The sequence below is a fragment of the Patagioenas fasciata genome, chromosome 19, assembly GCF_037038585.1.
Source record: "Patagioenas fasciata isolate bPatFas1 chromosome 19, bPatFas1.hap1, whole genome shotgun sequence".
In the NCBI taxonomy this organism is placed as follows: Eukaryota; Metazoa; Chordata; class Aves; order Columbiformes; family Columbidae; genus Patagioenas; species Patagioenas fasciata.
In genome coordinates this window covers 13535560-13553750 of record NC_092538.1, presented here as the reverse complement: position 1 = coordinate 13553750, position 18191 = coordinate 13535560, and the positions used below count along the sequence as shown (strand labels likewise).

General features: G+C 56.0%; 1 protein-coding gene across 3 annotated transcripts; it reads right to left on the bottom strand.

Moving 5' to 3' along the window:
- Positions 1-2515: 2515 nt before the first annotated feature.
- Positions 2516-17738, bottom strand: LOC139829441 (coiled-coil domain-containing protein 81-like). 3 transcript variants are annotated; one of them, XM_071816972.1, is made up of 12 exons: positions 17580-17738; positions 14361-14525; positions 11292-11451; positions 10856-10952; positions 10038-10206; positions 7801-8229; positions 7069-7130; positions 6413-6569; positions 5294-5550; positions 4804-4889; positions 3366-4332; positions 2516-2630 (listed from the first exon to the last, which is right to left on the bottom strand). In XM_071816972.1, the coding sequence occupies exons 6-11, from the start codon at positions 7862-7864 to the stop codon at positions 4170-4172; spliced, it is 789 nt and encodes a 262-aa protein (XP_071673073.1). In that variant the 5' UTR covers positions 7865-8229; positions 10038-10206; positions 10856-10952; positions 11292-11451; positions 14361-14525; positions 17580-17738; the 3' UTR covers positions 2516-2630; positions 3366-4169. The 3 variants fall into 3 exon arrangements, with proteins under 3 accessions (XP_071673073.1, XP_071673072.1, XP_071673074.1); XM_071816971.1 differs by lacking the exon at positions 17580-17738 and adding an exon at positions 15081-15323; XM_071816973.1 differs by lacking the exons at positions 10856-10952; positions 17580-17738 and adding an exon at positions 15081-15327.
- Positions 17739-18191: the final 453 nt, after the last annotated feature.

Below are 18191 nucleotides of genomic sequence, written 5' to 3'. Positions count from 1 at the left end.
GCCTGAAGCTGGCCCACACCCCCTTTTTCAGAGGCGAGCACTCCAAAAGGCAAACACTCAACTGGGAATGCTCTTTCCCCAGTTGTTTTTCACTGCCTGCGGTACCTGGGCCTCCCATTGCTCTGGCTCTTTTTTCCAGGCCTTTGGCGGTGCCACTGCTGCGCTTCTGCTCTATCTTGCTGCACAAGGACTCCCAGAGCTTGCGTGTTTCCTCCTCCGTGCACACGCGGGGCTGCGCCTGCAGGACCACGGCAATGCAGCAGCAGGCAGTGTTAGTGTCCCTGGCAAGGGCTGGGGGGATTTCAGCGCTCCCCCTCCCTCCTGCCCCTTCTTTTCAGCCTCTCCATCAGCCCTGCTTTGCTCACGGTCCTGACTGCAGAGCCTTTCTGCAACGACCCCTGAGCCAAGGGAGCGCGGGGCTGAAAGCAACCCGGCTGCTTGCTGTCCCAGACCAGCCTGGCCGCACCGTTGCGCCGTCGCCATTACAAACGCCACCACATCAAGCCTTGGGGACGTACCGGTCCTGCCCTCCTCTTCCCCGCCTTGGCAGGGGGTGCAGCTTGGGGTGCAGCTTCCCGCAGGTGTTGGCTGCTGCCTGCCTCTTTCCCCGACCGTTCCCACCGCAGCACTGCCAGCTCGCTGCAGACACACAGCGGGAAGAGGTGGTGTGAGCACAGGAGAGCGCTCCAGCCGGGCTCCCAGCTGGGCGCCAGCCGCGGCCGCAGGAGCGGCTCTGCCGAGAGGCCGGTGCCAGGAGAAGCGGCTCTCTCCCGCGGGGCTGCGGGGAGCAGGAGGAAGGGACTGCGGGAGAGGAAGCACTGCCCGTGTCCGGAGAGATTTACCACTGGAGCTTGTCCTGCAGATCCAGCTGCTCATCCCTCTCCCCTCTTCTCTTGCGGGCCACCTGCCCCAGGATGCAGGTCACCACCTCCCGCAGGGCCCGGTCTGTCCGTGGGGAAAGGCTCCTGCAACAGCAAGGACAAAGTCTCCCTGACTCTGCAGCTGGGACCGTCCTGCCTCTTCCCACACTCAGCCCCACACCTGCTTTGGCCCCTGCCGTGGGGTCTAACCCAGCCCGTTCCCGTGGCTGCAGAAATCCCGGGGCGTCCTGTGCAGCCCCGTGGCTCAGGGTTTGGCTCCCCGTACCCACCACCACCGGCTCACGCCCCACCGCCCCCGGGGCTCGGCTGGAGCGGGCACACTCGTACCGCTTCTGGGGGACGCTGTTGTCCTCAGGGATGCTGGGGGGCTCTTCTCCGGCCTCTTCCCAGCCCTCCATGTTCATCTCCAGCAGGTCACAGCTGGACTCGTCTGACTCCACGCTGCTCGAGGAGCTGTCTGAGGAGCACTCGGGGGAGCTGGATTCCTGCACAGGAGGAGACTCTCATACAACAGCCCTGCACCCGGAGGGTGCTGCTTCCCAGCACGCAGACCCCAGAACACTTCTGAATGGACCACACGGGACGGGGAGAGCCGGGAGAAGGAGCTCAGCAGGCCCTGGGGTGACCTCTGAGTGTCACCAGGGTTTCACTGCAACTCTGTGTCCCCCTTCTTGCTCAGGAAGGGCAGCATCACCCGCCCGGTTCTGCTGCAGCAAGGCTGCTATGACGGCTTGGGTACCAGGGTACTTTGCAGTCTCAGCCGCCCCACGGGAGAAAGTGCTCTTTTTCTGCAGGAATCCCAAGTACCTGGCTCCTCTGCATCTCCTTTGGCTTTTCTCCATTTCCTTCCACATTGGGCATCTCCTCTTCTGCCTCGGCCTCTGCCAGCTCTGTTTCCTTCTCTTCCTGTTCTTCCAGGTATTTCTGGATATACGGTGGAAGCTGCTCCTCCTTCTTCTCCCATTTATTCTGGGGGACAAACAAAATGCAATAGCAGGCAGCATTAGCCTTCCCTGCCACGGCTGAGCTGTTTTCCTTCCTTCCTCCCTCCCTTCCTTCCTTCCTCCCTTCCTCCCTCCCTTCCTTCCTTCCTCCCTTCCTCCCTCCCTTCCTTCCTTCCTTCCTTCCTCCCTTCCTTCCTTCCTCCCTTCCTTCCTTCCTTCCTTCCTTCCTTCCTTCCTTCCTTCCTTCCTTCCTTCCTTCCTTCCTTCCTTCCTTCCTTCCTTCCTTCCTTCCCTCCCTCCCTCCTCTTCTGCCTTGCTGTCCACGCTGGTTTGCTCCCAGGTTCCCGCAGGCTCCACCGAGGAGCCCGTCTGGAATGACCAGGGAGATAAGCCACCACTGGGCTACAAACCAGCCGGCAGCTGGCGAGCCCAGACAAGCCCTGCAGTCACCTGGCCGACAGAAACGGCCTCAAGTGAGGGCTCTGGGGGTGTTTCCAGGCTACTGGAAGTGACAAGTATATTCTCAACTGACAGTGACCCGCCTCCCTTCAAGCAAACACCAAAGCAACTGGTCAGTGGTCCCGTGAACACCCAGTGAAGAATCTTGTGAGCACTGGCACGTGTGGAGCAACGCTGCTCTACAGTCCAGTAGGATGTGCTCCTGCAGCATCCGGTGTCGGGTACCTTTTCTCTCCTCTCAATGGCTCTGGCTATGAAGTCCACTTCTCTGGGTGCAAGCAGAGGCGGTAGCTTTCCTTTCTCCTCCTTTTCCTTCAAGCAGCTCCTCTGGATGACCGGTAGCTGCCTGCAAAGACACAACAGGGCGTGTTGGCAGGAGCGCAGGAGGAGCTGGTTCTGCATCCTGTGCTTCCAGGTGGCGCACCTGCTTCTGCAGCAGAACGTGCTCTGCTCACATCCTTGTGATCAAGTCCCCAGACACAGAGAAGACCCCAAGCTGTCAGCCTCGGATGGGCCCAACAGCCCCCCTGCAACTCAGGATGCCCAGGTCTCGGCCCTCTCTTGCTGGAGCAACCAGAGGAACAGGGTCCTGTGCCCGGAGATAGCGCTACGCCCTGTACGGGCAGGTTGGGCGCTGGGGACACAGTGTCAAAGGGAGGAGGACACGACCCCACGAGAAGGGCCATCCTGCCACTGGGCTCTCCGTAAGACAGGCGTCAGCGTAGAAGAGGCTCCTGGTTGCTCAGGGCAATCCTCTGCAGTAACTAACTGCAGAACTCTGTTCTCAGCAAACAGAAAGGCCAGGCTCATTTCAACCTGAAGGGAAAGCCAAAATGACCTTCTGCTCCTGGAACGAGCCTTTGCACTTGGCTACTCAAGAGTTCTGCACATCGGAAGGGAAGAAAGAAATAGTGGTGCCAGCAGAGTCTGCCAAGAAGCTACAAGACACTGCCATGAGCAAGAAACCATGAGTTAGTGGGACGTGGGAAAAGCGCACTTGGGGTGTTTCCAGGAGAAACGTCTCGCTCCCACAGAGCCCGGAGCAGGGGGTCACGCTCACCCATTTATGCGAGTGTCTCACCTGGCGCGAGGCTCACTCCCCTCAGCTTTCTGACCCTGCTCCGGCTTCACAGTCAGTGCAGGTAACCGATTTGGAGGAAGCCTGGTTCGACGGAGGAGGCGCTTCTCGGCAGCATCCTCTAGAAAGGGGAAAGGAGACGGTTCTTCAGAACAGCATCTCGGTGTTGTTCTGGGAACCGGGTGCCACTTGTGTGCCAGTTCCAAGGAGAGTGACGTGCGGGTCTGCTCAGGGCTGTGGTAACACTGGGGAAGGTGGTCCTTTTCATCCCTTTGGGGGAAAGCCATGTTTCCTGGGAGGTCTTAGGCCTTTTCTGACACTGTTTTTCTGGTCCAGCTCCTCGTGCCTACAGTGCACTATTATTCCCTGGGGTTCCCTGGGGAAAACTATCTGGATGGCTTTCTCTCATCCTTGTGCTGAAACAGGGGGTTCCCTGGCAGAGCCGGTGGTCTCCGGGAGTCATTCTGGGAAGGGGAATCATTTTGCTCAAGGGAACCCAGCTCTGGGATTTCTGCATTGGTCCTGTGTACACACATTTGCTGCTGGAGCAGGTTCACACCACAGGCATTGCCTCTGAGACATCTGAGCACATGATGGAAAGAAGCAGGCTTAGAGCTTTGCACTGTTTGCAGCCCAAGCAGGGAGTGGAGGCCACTGGAAAGGTGTCCTTCAGCAGTCCAAGAGGCCCTTTGTGGTGCAGGACTGTCCTGAGACCTTGTCCCATGATGGGGCACCGGAGCATTACCATGATGGGTCCAGAGAGTCACAGGAGGAGCCTCTCCCTCTTCCAGGCCTCCTGGGGTAACCTCAGTTCTGATCCCCTCCATGTGCCGTGGAAGGAAACCCTGCAGCCCCCTGCCAGCAACCCACTGGTCCCCGACCTTTCTTTCCACTGCCATCACCTTTTCCCTGCACACGTCCCGTCAGGTCTATCAGCGTTGGCATCTTAGGCACGGTCTCAAGTTGGCACCTGAAGAGCAAGAAGGTACCAGGCTGAAGAAAGGACACCACATTGTTTCCCAAGGCAGCCCAACCCGGAGGGCTGCAGTAGAAACTCCAGTGCCGGGAGGGCTAGGTGAGACCCCGTCAGCCTGTGCCCGCTTTTTTCCATCCTTCCCGTGAGAATGGCCGTCCTCCCACAAAACCCCCTTGCTGCTTCTGGGGAAATGATCCTGCTCACAGTGCACATGGAGAGCAGAATATTATCTAGTGCTCTGATTTTCTAACACCCTTTTGAATTCTGATCTTGCCCTCCAAGTTCCTGTAGAGCCTTGCAGATTAACGTTTCCGGACCTAAGAGCAGTCTCTCCCACAGAGGAAAGAAAAGGAGCAGGAGAAACGTAGTGGGAAATGTTGCCTAAATGCGTCTCTAGCTCCACAGTAGGACAGATGCATAAGCCGTGCCACTGTCCCACGTTCCTCCAAGTGAAGTCAAACATACCATGGCAGGACGATAACACGTCCAGAGGAGGTCTGGGAAGCAGCGGTGTCATGGCGTGAGATGACTGAGTCCCTCATCTCCGGCATCTGCAACGAGGACAGAGACGGATGACGGGAGGAGCGGACACTGGGAAGGGCCGGCTGCTCGCTCCGCCTCAGCCCAGCGCCAGCAAAGAGCCAGAGCCGCCCAAGGGCTCTGGGCTCAGCAAGCCTTGCTCTGCCTGTGCCTCTGCTCCCGGCCCCCAGAGTGGGGCACGCAGCGCTCCCCGCCATCAACGCCGGCCTTTTCTCGCAAAGTGCAGCTCCTCTGGGGGTGGCTCTTGCAAAGCCAGGCCATTGCACGCCAGGGAGGTGCTCTGCAGAGAGCCTGCTGTGCTCTAGAGCTCCAGGAGCCCAGGTGACTGAACAAGGCATGGTCGGCCAGGGGAAAGCAGCCCCCAGAAAGCATTTCAGAAGCAGCAGGAGTGGGGCTGGGAAAGTGAAAATCCTACCTCGAGAAGAGCTTGCAGCATCTTGCCAGTGCCATTCAGCCTTTCCAAAAAGTGTAAGTAAAATCTCTTTTTTATCTCTTTTCCCTCGGCAATCAGCATGCCCACGTCCCTCCAGATGATGGCAACGTTCTTCCTGTTCTCTAGGTAGGCATGGAAAAGGTGCGTGGTCCTTTCCATGTAGAGCTGCACGGTGCCCTCAGAGACAGCGTTCTCTGAGGCTATCTCAGCATACGGCAGTTGTTCGAAATCTTGATGGCCTGAAAGACAAGAGAAGAGGAACACATGAGCTTGCAGACCTGCTGGGCAGGCTACAATCAAAGGTCTGCAGCCTCCAGGCCCTCAGGCAACACTTTGGTACTGGGCTGCCTGGCTGGGCCAGCGCCTCTGAGGAGACGCTCGGCTTGTCCCTTCCTCTTAAAGTGGACAGTGAGGTGCGGAGCAGACAGCTGTGGCTTCTCTGATACAGAAAGGGAAACAAAGAGTCTTAGGCACTTGGTGGGAAGAAGAGTGACTGCGGGACAAAGTGGGGAGATAGGCACCAGGTCCCAGGGCAAGCTGGAGGGTGCCAGCCCACACTCGGTGCTGTCTTTGTCTTTAGAGAGAAACGCACCCCAAACACAGCCCCAAGCTCTGGGTGCTCCCCAGGGTCCCACAACAGCTGCCCCAAAGGCAGTAGTGACTAGAAGGCGCAGGTGTCGCCGTCACTGGCTTTTGGAAGGAACCGTCTTACCCCCCTGGGTTTCCCCTGCTTTTCCCCTGTGCAAGGAGGCTGAGGGAGCTGGGAAGAGCCCTGGCATTTGCCTGGAGGAGGTCTAGTGCAGCGGAAAGGGGGAGCAAGAGTTGAAGCATCACAGAACCAGAAGACACCACACCAAGGAAGCTGTGAGGGAACCTGTTGTTGAAGCAGGACAAAGAGAGTGCGCTCTTAGCTGTATTGTCCTCTGGTGATTCTTTAAAACAAACAGCTAGGCAGGGTCCTTTCACAGCCGGCTGGTTTTGTCGAGTGAAGCTCTTGGCAGGACCGCGGTGGGTGGCTGGTACTCCCCTCAGTCACCTCTGGGGAGCAGAGCACCCCTCCCCACCCTGCTCAAGGGCCAGCGCCGCTTTCACGCTGCTTACCAGGGAAGTCTTTGCAACCATAGCGGAGCTCATAGTCCTGCACAACAGCCTTGTCAGGTCGAAACACGGGTCTCTCCACGATCACCAGATCCTGCTCGCTGAGGGCTACTCGCTTTCTGACAACCGCAAAAGTCCCGATTCCGGGAATGCGGACAGCCTGGAACAGAGGAGATGGCGGATGGGAAGAAGTCTTGGAGGGGCAGACGGGTGACTTGTCAGAGGAGGCTGATGGTGTTTAGTGCCCTGCCCTGGCCTGAGGCACAAAGGAGCAAGATGGGCTCCTTGGGAGAACACAAACAGGGGCTGCGCTTTTCCCTCTCACCCCCCTTCAGCTACGAAGAACCAAATAGGTGAGGGAAAGCTGACAAACACCCTCTGGCTCAATCAGATAGAAGGCAGGGGGTTCCCACACTTGGAATAAATCCAGATGTGTCCCAGGCTTCCAGGTTTTCACATGCAACTCTGACGGGGGGACCTTCTTGTACATCTGAATGGACAGAGAAGGTGTCCATGTCACTGTGTGCATTGCAGTGTCGTGCTGGGGCGTTGCTCCTGCTTTCAACGCAGGGGAAGAACAGCTGCACCCCATGGCAAAGGGCTGTCAGGACTTGATCAGCGTTCATCAGGGTGTGAGGGGAGAAGGAGGTAAGGCCCACCTGGTGGAGAGCCAGCTGCAGGCTGAGGTGATACGATGTGCTGGCCCAAATCTTAGCGAACTCTGGAAAAACAAGGGAAAGACCTGTCATGCTCTGAGGCAGCAAGCTCAAGACCATTCGGCCCACTCCTGTCCAAGGAGCGATGCATCTTTCACTCAGGCATTTCAGGTGGTCTCTCTCCAGCCCGGCAAGAACCAAAGGACACCTCATGCTGCCTCCAAGGGGCTCCTTTCCTTGCAGGTGCAGCTCTCCAGGGTGTGACCCACTCCCACGGGAAGCCGGCAGTGCTTTGCCATGCCCGCGGGGGCACGGGGCTGTGCTCCACGCGGCTCTCGGAGGCTCAGGGCAGGCCCTGGTGTCTCCCCAGCAGGGGCCAGTTTTGCCGGGTCACATCTCTGAACACACAGAGCCCACGTGGCCCACGAGCACCTTCAGCTCTTCCATTCAGACATGAGCTCAGCGTGGGTAATGCCCAGCGCCAGGCAAGGGCAGCCCTTTGGGGTCAGGGGTTTCTGCCTGGGCTGCCCCAGGAAGGCAGGGGCCACGTCAGGAAGGGAACCAGGAGCCCTGGCTGCCACATCAGCCCCTCAGCCCTTTGGGATGGTCAAGCAGGTCCCTCCTTGCAGTCACCACTCCTGAGCAACCACCCCCCACAGTCCTCGGGTTTCCATCCTGATTTCAGAGATGTCCTTGACCCAGACACACATGTGAAATTGGGCCTGAAGGCCTTACCATAACGCTCGAGCTTCTCAATAGTTGGGCTCAGGTGAGGCTGCAAGAAGAGCTGTCTTGCCATCTTAGTTCCACTGCTGCTTCAAGTCAACAACAGCAGCAAGTGGCTGGACAATGGCTTTACTGCTTCTCCTTGTCCTCCTCCTTGTCCTCCTCCTTCTTCTCCTTCTTCTCCTCCTTCTCCTCCTTCTTTTTCTCTTCTCCTCCTCCTCCTCCTTCTTTTTCTCTTCTCCTCCTCCTCCTCCTTCTCCTCTTCCTCCTCCTCCTCCTTCTCCTTCTCCACCTTTCACACTCCTTGGTGCTGTCGTGCTCCCTCTCTCCACCTTCTCCTCCTCACTGCAGAGCAGCTACTCCAGAGCAGAGCGGTGGCGAGAGCAGCTCTCAGCACTTGGAGTCGACTCGGCCTCACCGGGGTGAGTGGGGCAGATGCTGGTCACGACAGGGAAAGGGGGACTGTCACCACTGTGACGTCTGGCTGTCCCACTGTGACCTCGGACCGTGTCACAGAGGGGCTGCACACACCTGCCCCCCAGGCCCTGCCAGGGGCTCTGCAGTGGGCAGGGGTTTCTGGGAGCTGCCCCCACCCCACTGTCTCCTGAGTGGGAGGGGTTTCCCCAGGCCGCCCCTGCCATGTCCCCACATGGGGACACAGGGCTGCAAGCGCCGATGGGCTTCCTTCTACCCTTCCCCGCTTCTTCCTGCCTCTCTCACCCAACGTGTCTGCAGCGGGGAGCGCGGCTGCCCTGCCACAGTAGGGGCGTGCAGAGAAGACGTGAAGCTTCTAGACCGCCCACAGTCAGATCTGACACGGATATAAACGGGGTCCCGTTGAATGGCCGTTTGTGGTCTTCTCGGAGCTGCGGGTCTGTCTGCCTGAAGCCTCCCCTTAGGCAGGATCGCCACCTAAAGTAGCCTCCCGGGATTGGGTCAGCCTCGTCGCCTCGCTGGGGTGAGCGATAACTTACTAGGTAGAACTGAGCTATTTCCTCACCAGATCAGCGAGTGTATTAAACAATTCCTCGCCGCTTGGGCAGGTGTTTTCCTCATTATAAACCCGTGGATTTTCTTGAATAATTCCTTGCCAGATTCAGGCAAGCGTATATCCGTAATATAATTTCTCACTAAACACGTGGGTGTATTTTTCCTGGGGTTAGAGACTGTAATAGACTTAACGATATATTTGTTAATCAAACTGGTCTAAATGGATATGTTATCAGTGGCTGTGAAACCTGAGCATATAATATTAGTACATGCTGCCATTAAACAATGCAACCTGTATGTAGTCTTTGTAGAAAAAAACTGTTCCACAGATATGTGTAAAAGCCTAATTTAGCGTACCCTGCAGAACATTCGGGAAGAGGCTGACAGAGAGAAGGGCTCAGGGTCATTAGGAGACGGGAGTGCCGAGGCGCCAGTGAGCCGCTGGGTGCCCGCGGCCAGTGTGGGGGATGTTTGGAGGCTTCAGGGGCACCCCACAACCGGTGTGGGGGTGCAGAGAAGCTTCTAGAATGCCTAGAGTCAGGTCTGATCAGCCTATAAAAAACGGGACTCTCGTCGAGACTCCGCCCATTGTCGCGGGTCTCTCGGAGCACGAGCGAGATGCTGCCGCCGAGAGCCCTCCTCCCCGGGATGGAGACTCCGCTTGCCTTGCCGCCACGGGTGTGAGTAAAACGGCTCGCAGGATTGCGAGTATATTTATACTTTCCGTGCACATTTGCACCTGTAACTTCCCGTGCTTAATATAAGCATGTATAAAATTATTTGCTTGCATAAGCGCGAGTGTATTTATACTTTCCGTGCACATATGCACGAGTAACCTTCTGTGCACATTGGCACACGTATAAAATTATTTCCTCGCATAATCGCGAGTGTATTTTCCTCCCGTGCTTCCATATAAGCACGTGTAGTATTCCGTGCACATTTGCACGTGTAAGTAAATTAACCCTCGCAGGATTGCGAGTGTATTATAAATTTACCCTCGCGGAATCGCGAGCGTACACTTTCCGTACTCACTACGAGTACCTATATCCCTTTAAGAATAATCCCGCACCGTGTTCAGGCAAGCGTGTACTCCTCTGGGCCTCAGGGGCGGTTCCGGCATTGTTTTGGGTGAAGCCACGTGCATGCACACTGTGGACCTCCTGTTGTACTAGTTGCTGCCCCTTCATAATTTTCCTCAACTGATACCCGAACCTATATTTAAGTCACTTTTGGAGTTCTAAAACCCTGTTTCTCACCGGTTTAATAAAAGTTGTTTTGGACCCTCTTGTCCCTTAAACTAATCTCGGGGTGCATTCCGTGACACGCTGGCTTTCTTCTTGCTTTGGATCAGCAGCTGCCCCTCCCTCTTGATGTCTTCCCGGGTGGGGACGTGCTCGTCATCTTCGTCATCAGATTTAGAGGATTCTGGAGGAGGGAACAGAGAGAAACGGGCTGGGGAGGGTCTGCAGGGCCACTTCTGCTGTGCCCATGTCACCAGGGAGAGCCAGCACGTTTTGGAGGGCTGGTGACATCACAGGGAGCTTTCCTGCCAAGCCCTGGCTCTTCCTGCCCAGCATCCCAGGCTGACCTGCAGGGCCTGGCAGTGCCGCTGCTGTGGCCCATCCCCAGCTGCTGGGGCTTCCCAGAAAGGTCTGGAGCCACGCGGTGCTGGATGCAGCTCCAGCTTCATTCAAAACAGGTGGCAAGCTCAGAAACTCAGTGGCTCCTCCAAGAGTATCCAATGGGAAGAGGCCACAGACAGACCCCAGCACTGGTTGTTCTTCACAACCAGGTGATTTCGAAGACAAGGCTCTCCCTCCTTGCCCCACAGCATCTTTTCTTGTTCCTTCTGTGGTTCGATGCTCACCACCCCGCCAGCTGCCTTCATGCTCCCACATCCCCACCTAAAAGCACCACCCATGCTCAAAGCCTTGGAGACAGCCCCAAGGTCTGGAGAGAACTCATGGGCTGGGCTCTGCTGGGACAGGGAGAGACAGGCGAGGATGGTCACAAATCCCAACAGGCAGGGGCAGGGACAGTCGCCGTGGGACACGTCCCCGCTAAGCTCTCCTACCGTCATCGCTGCTGTCTCTCTCCTCAAAGGAAACCACCACGTTCTGAGGATCACTCGACATTTTTTTCTCCAGAAAATCCCTGGCCTTCACAAAAATCTGTGAAAGACACTCTGGGTTAATTGCTGAAGGGGAGGTGGGTGTTACAACCCAAGGGATGCCCTTGATGTCCCCCTGGGGGACACTTGGGATGGGCCATCAGGAGGAGCCTGCTGCGGGTCCCCGAAGACCCCAGCAGGGATGGACATCCCACGTATCTCGTTGCTCTTATCCAGGATCTTGCACTCAGGGGGCAGGTGGGCCGCCCGCTGTGCCAGGTACTGCAGCTTCTGGCCCAGGTACTGGAGCTTCTCCTCCACCCCCCGGGACAGGAGAGAGTCATCCTGGAGACGGAGAGAACCACCTTGGTGGGCAAAATGAGCCACTTGGGGTGAATACCTGGCCAGGCACGGTGATGCCATGCAGATGGAAGAGGAGGCGGTCGATTCTGTTTTCAAATTCAAGGAGAAGCTCCTCGTTCTTCAGCAGCTGGGCTCGCGACCGGTCTCGCCGGGCCTCTTCGGACTGCCGTTTTGCCCTCAGCTCCTCCTCCAGCATCCTGCAGCCAAGCACAGTCACATCCATACAACTGCACAGGGGTGCAGAGACACCACAAATCCGTTGCAAAAGCTGCCCAAGTTGCAACCCACCACACCCCCTGCCATGAGTAGGGACATCGTCACCAGCTGAGGTTGCTCAGAGCCCCGTCCAGCCTGGCCTGGGATGTCTCCAGGGACGGGGCATCCACCACCTCTCTGGCCAACCTGGGCCAGGCTCTCACCACCCTAAGCGTAACAAGCGATAAGACAAACAGAAATGGCCTCAAGTTGCGCCGGGGGAAGTTGAGGTTGGATCTGGGGAACAATTTCTTCCCCAAAGGGCTGTCAGGCATTGGAACAGGCTGCCCAGGGCAGTGGTGGGGTCACCATCCCTGGAGGGTTGGACAGACGGAGATGAGGTTCTCAGGGACGTGGGTTAGTGCCAGGGCTGGGTTAACGGTTGGACTCAATGATCTTGAGGGTCTTTCCCAACCAAAATGAGTCTGTGATTCTATGACATGGCTGTCCCAAGGGACACACAGGGATGGTGACTCCACCACTGCCATGGGCAGCCTGTTCCAATGCCCGACAGCCCTTTTCAGGAAGAAATTGTCCCCTATATCCCACCTAAAACCTCCCCTGGTGCCAGTTGTTTCAGGGTCTTGGTCTGGTCTTTGCACTCTGGCCAACAGAGAAGCCACAAAACGTGTTGAAGACTTCTCTCTGACAAAGCTGGACTCCATTTTTCCATCTCAGTTTTTGGAGAATCCGGTCTGTGGCCTGTTTGCCAGATGCAAGGGAACACTGAGATGCTTTAGCTGCCTTGAAAGGAGGGGAAGAGCAACGACATGCAGCAACACAGGAATTTCAGGTCTCCTGAAACTGTTAAGTTGTGAGCAGAAGATAAAGGCCAACTGCTTTATCATGAGCATTCCCTGAATGTGTTCAGACACCGCATCCCAACTCCTCACCATGTCTGTGAGGCGAGGAGAAGACGTCACCCCACCAGCGAGCTCCTGCCCGGGAGACAACACTGGGTGCAATCGGACTGACTGCCGCTGTCTTAGCCTGGCCCGGGAGAGGCGCCCGTGGAAATGGATGTGACAAGTGGCAAAAAGGTACAGGAGCGAGTGGGAAGACACCAGAGGCAATGCCTGGGTTTCTAGAGTAAGAAAACACCAAAATACAACCAACCAGGAAGGCAGTGGCAGGGTCAGGAGCATCCCTCTGCCAAAGTGACCCCTGGGCCACACAGGACAGCCCTGCCTGGGACAGCCTGCCTGCACTGGGCAGGGGAGCTGCATGGGGCACAGTAGGGCACTGTCCCCACCCCATGGGGGCCATGGGGCAGTAGAGCCCATGTCGGGGCGTCCCCAAGATGGAGGTCATAAAATCATTGAATTATTTTGGCTGGAAGAGACCCTCAAGATCATGGAATCCAACCATAACCCACCCCTAGCACTAACCCATGTCCCTGAGAACCTCATCTCTGCATCTGTCCAACCCCTCCAATGATGGTGACGCCACCAGTGCGCAGGGGAGCACACACATTCCCAAACACTGGAAAAAGAAAGGTTGCACGGTGCCCTCCAATATAGGAAAATTAATAATGTAAGGAATAAATTAAGAAATGCAGGGGAGGGAAAGGGCTGATGCCATTGGGGTTTCATTAGGTGGCAGGTGGGGGGGGGTGACACAGCCCAGGGAAGGAAAGGAGAGATTTCCTCTTCTGCCCTGAGAGACCCTTATTCCTTCCACAACAACCACTGCCAAAGGCTTGACAGGAGCTCCAGCGCAGTTGTCTGCAGCCGCTGCCGGTGAGAAACCTAAAATAGGACATGGGAGAATTTGCACGGGAGCGTTCACCACGCGGAAATATCTCTGCCCTGGGAGGGCTGAGGTTGAGTGCGTTGGAGGTTTGTTTTTGTTTTCAAGGATGTGATCAAAATCACATGAAATGACACACAACGAAGGATAGGCACAGGCTGGGACTGACACCGGAGCCTCAGCACCGGGTTTTATCGCTCATGGAGAAAGGGAACCAGGCTAAATCAGCCAGCTGGAGGCCAAAACAAGCAGCTCCTTTGGCTGTTCTGGGACGGGAGATGCAGGCAGGGCCACCAGTGTGGGGTCTGTCCTGGAGCTGCAAGGGTGGGATGTGGGACGAGGCAGCCAGAGCTGCTTCCACACAAGGAGGCACAAACATCTGCCATTTCCAGGTTGGTTTTAGGAGGGTTAATATATGTGTGGGTCAAAACTCACCATCACATCGCCTGCGTTGGCATTGCCAGCCACAGGTTGGGTTTTAGCATCGTTCTAAAATGCTGGAGGGCCTGAGGCAGCACTGGTGACAGAGGGACAGACCCCCTGGGGTCCATGTCTGTCTTGCGCTGGGGACCCCAGAGCTGGACTCAGTTCTCTGGGGGGCCCCAGGAGAGCAGAGCAGAGGGGGAAGCATCCCCTCCCTCCACCTGCTGGTGATGTGGCCCAGGACACACTTGGCTTTCTGGGCTGCAAGAGCACACTGCCAGCTTATGGCCCTTTTGTTACCCACCAGCCCTTCTCCACAGGGTTGCTGCCCATCCGTCTGACCCTCCCTCCCTCCCCCAGTCTGTGCTGGTACTGGGTATTGCCCTGACCCAGGTGCAGGACCTCGCACTTGGCCTGGATGAATTTCACAAGATTCACATGGACCCCCCAGCCTGTCCAGGTCCCTCTGGATGTCACCCCTTCCCTCCAGTGCATCGACTGCACCACTCAGCTTGGTGGAAAACCAAAAGTGAAGTGTCTTGGGTGATGCAGACATCAGAGAAAGGCATCTGGCTTTAGCTCTCTGCCAAGCACAGCTGGGGAAACCCTTTGAAATGCTTCAGCCACTTTAGCAGAGAAAAATAACACCCCCACACAGTTGCCAGGCTTTATCGCTTACAATTTCTAACTGTTGGTGGAAATCTTCATTCTCAATCACTTTAATCAGCACCTTGAGCTTCTCTTTCAGTTTCTTCCCCTCCCTTGCTGGAAGAATAAATCGCAGCCTCATGTGAGCACGTTTGATTTGCATGGTCTCCTTTAACGGTCTGATCACTTCCAGTGCCTACAAAGGTGTTAAAAACAAAGAGCATTTACACACCTGCTTGAAAACCATCACACAGACCAAAACCTCAAATCCTTCGCATCAGCTTCTGACACTTTTGTCAGCGCTGCAGGGAGTTTGCTCGAACGCTGCTTTGGTAGATTAACAAGGAAAGGCAGAGTTCTTGTTATTCGTGATCCCTCCAACGCTTAAAAAACCCGTCTGAAATCTTAAATAGCACTTATACTACAAACCAACATGTGGCTCAGATGCAAGGCCCGATTTATTACCTCAATCAAACTAAAGGACAAAACTTTTCTTTCTGTTCCAGGCGTATCACTGTTGCTGCTTTAATTAGTTTCTTTCTTTCTTTCTCCCTTCCCTGAATTGTTAGAAAACAAACTGCACGAGTTTCAGCAGCTGTTTGCATCCAGCATTCAACCACCGGCTGGATGAAGAATCACTCTGCAGAATTCAGCCCCCAGGGCTTTGCTGATCCCTCTGTGGCTGCAAACAGAGAAATTACACTTGAAGCCACCACCTCTGACCTGAAACCGATTTTGCAAGAAAACAGACCTGCTGCTTCGTGCTCTTGTTTGGTTTGACGGAGTAGTGAATGTCCTTCACGGCTCTTTCTATGACGATCACTGTGTACGGCCTCTTTGTTTTGGGATTCACGCATTTGTCAGCGACAATGGTCGCGATGTCTCTAAACATCTACTCCAGCTGCGTGTGCCGTTCTTTGTCCGATACCTGCAGCTCTCCTTCTGTTAAAATCTGGACAGTAAATAACTAAAAAAACCCAGTTAATAAATGTCATGGGTTTGACTACAGAGTGAAAAATCTAGTAACTCTGTTAAATTTAACAATTGCTTGAATGGTTTGGTCAGATGTGAAGTGGATAAAAAAATAACAGTATTAATAATGTATGTCATTATGACAGACAGCACGGAGAGATTTCAAAGAAAAAACTCACCACAGAAAAACTACAAAAAAAGATGCACAGATTTCCTTGAATTCACAACAAGCCCACAGTTCATATCCTACCAAGAAGGACTAAGAAATTAGATCTGTTCTTAACATTTCATTGGACTTCCCCAAGTGAGCAACTGTCCCCTTTGCATCCCCTGCAGCCTTAAAAATATACCTTAGGTGAGAAACTCTTCAGCACTGGTAATTCTTTTTTTTTCTGTGTCCACAGACATCAGTGTATAAAAGCTGTATATTCTACAGAGTATTCAGAACTCTTTTCAGCTAAATACATATAAAATATTCAAGACTTGGAGCACAAGTGTGATGGGAGCAGCTGAGGGACCTGGGGGGGTTCAGCTGGAGAACAGGAGCTGAGGGGAGACCTTCTGATCTCTGAACTGCCTGAAAGGAGCTTGGAGCCAGGGGGGGTCGGGCTCTGCTCCCCAGGAACAAGTGCCTGGAGCAGAGGAAACGGCCTCAAGTTGCCCCAGGGGAGGCTGAGGTTGGATCTTGGAACAATTTCTTCCCCAAAGGGCTGTGGGGCATTGGAACAGGCTGCCCAGGGCAGTGCTGGAGTCACCAGCCCTGGAGGGGAAAGTCTTCTCCAAGCTTTTATAAAGCTGCTAACCGCGAAGTGGTTGAAACCTACCATCTTACAGATTTCTGTTTGGTCATCCGTCACAAATGCTTTAACAAGATCATCTTTCTTTGCCACCTGGCCTTTGAAAATGTTGACAAACACTCTGTGTGTCTGCAGGACCTCATCAAAATCTTTCTCCCTAGAGATTAGGGCACGGTTAGAAAATTTGTGAAGTCAACAATATAAAAAAGAACATGAGTTTTTAGCAAGGAGGAACAACCTGTGCTGCCAACGAGCCTGGAAACTTCTACTCCTGAGATGTAACTCCCCAGGAAAGCGCAGGGCACTGCCCTGTGCCCAAGGGCGCTCCGCGTACCCGGATTCACACAGATCCCACCACCTTCCTGGGCTGGAGAGCCGCGTACCACAAAAGCTCCCCGGCTCCACAGCCAGGCCCCACCTGGGCCTCTCCCCTGCCACAGCTGGGTGCCCACACGGGGCTGCCCCACAAAACTGGGTCATAGAATCACAGAATGTGCTGACTTGGAAGGCACCTACACGGATCACAGAATAGTTTGGCTTGAAAGGGGCCTTCCCAGCTCCCCCAATGCCACCAGGATCACGGAGTCCAACTCCCGTCCCTGCACAGGAAACCCCACAGGTCACCTCGTGTGCCTGAGGACATTGTCCAGTCTCTCCTTGAACACTGCCAGGCTTGGGGCCGTGACACATCCCTGGGAGCCTGTTCAGTGTCCAGCACGTCTGGGTGAAGAACCTTTTCCTCATGTCCCACTGACCCTCCCTGGCACATCTTCTGCCATTCCCCGGGCTCTGTCACTGTCACAGAGAAGAGCTCAGCCCTGCCCCTCCTGCTCCTGCTGAGGAACCTGCAGCCCATGAGCTCTGCCCTCAGTCTGCTCTGCTCCAGCTGAACAAACCCAGGGACTTCAGCCGCTGCTCATCCGGCTTCCCCTCCAAACCTTCACCAGCTTCGCAGCCTCCTCTGGACACGCTGCAGTAGCTTTGTCTCCTTTGTCCCCAGCCTTGCACACAGTGGATGCTCCAGGTGAGGCCGCCCCAGCGCAGAGTAGAGCGGGACAATCACCCCCTGCCCGCCTGGCCGTGCTGTGCTGGGTGCACCAGGACACGGGGCCCTCTTGGCTCCAGGGACACCGGTGGCTCACGTTCAACTTGCCGTCCACCAGAACCCCCGATCCCTCTCCATGGAGCTGCTCTCCAGCACCTTGTCCCCCAGTCTGTCTGTACAGCCGGGGTTGGCTCAGGTGCAGGATCCGGCACTTGCTCTTGTTGAACTTCATGTGCTTGGTGATTGCCCAGCTCTGCAATTTGTCCCGGTCCCTCTGCAGGGCCCCTCTGCTCTTCAGAGTGTCCAAGGGAGGTCCACACAAGCCCCCCCCAGCCGGGCCCCACACGGGCCTGCGCCCCACACGGGCCTGCGCCCCACACGGGTCGGCCGGCCGGCCTCCCTCCCGCCCTCGGGCAGGCCCCGGGCCGGCACTCACGCTCCGCTGCGCCATCCCATGGCCTTGTTGCGGTAACAGGCGATCCCGAAGCGCTTCCCGGCGCTTTCCCCCTGGTTGGTGGGGGTGAAGACGGACACGGCGGCGGCCGCCGCTGCGCCACGGCCGAGGGGCCGCCTCACGCTGCCTTCCCATTGGTGGCCGCCGCCCCCAGGAGCGCCAGCAAGAACCGTCCGGCGGGAAACGGTGGCCGGAAGGGGCGGGGGTCTGGGGAGCTTGCGGTGTATGGGGGGAGGAATAACCGTGAGGGACGTGAACCTGTGAGGACTGTGGGGGGTGACCGTAGGGTTTGGGCTAAATAACTCTGAGGGCCAGTGGTAATAACGGGGCGGGGGAAGGGGTGTGTGTGAGGGGCGGAGTAATGACCATGAGAGGAGGGTGGGTGTGGGGGGTTGATAGCGGCGGGGTGAGTGATAACCCCGGAGGGGTGTGTGTGGGGTAATAACTGTGTGTGAAGGTAATAACTGGGCTGGGGGGGCGGGGGGTGTGAGGGAGGGAAGAGTAATAACCCTTGGGGGCAATAATTGTGGGGAGGGGAGAAGTGTGTGGGGGTAATAACTGGGGGGGCTGTGAGGGGTGGGTGTGGGTAATAAC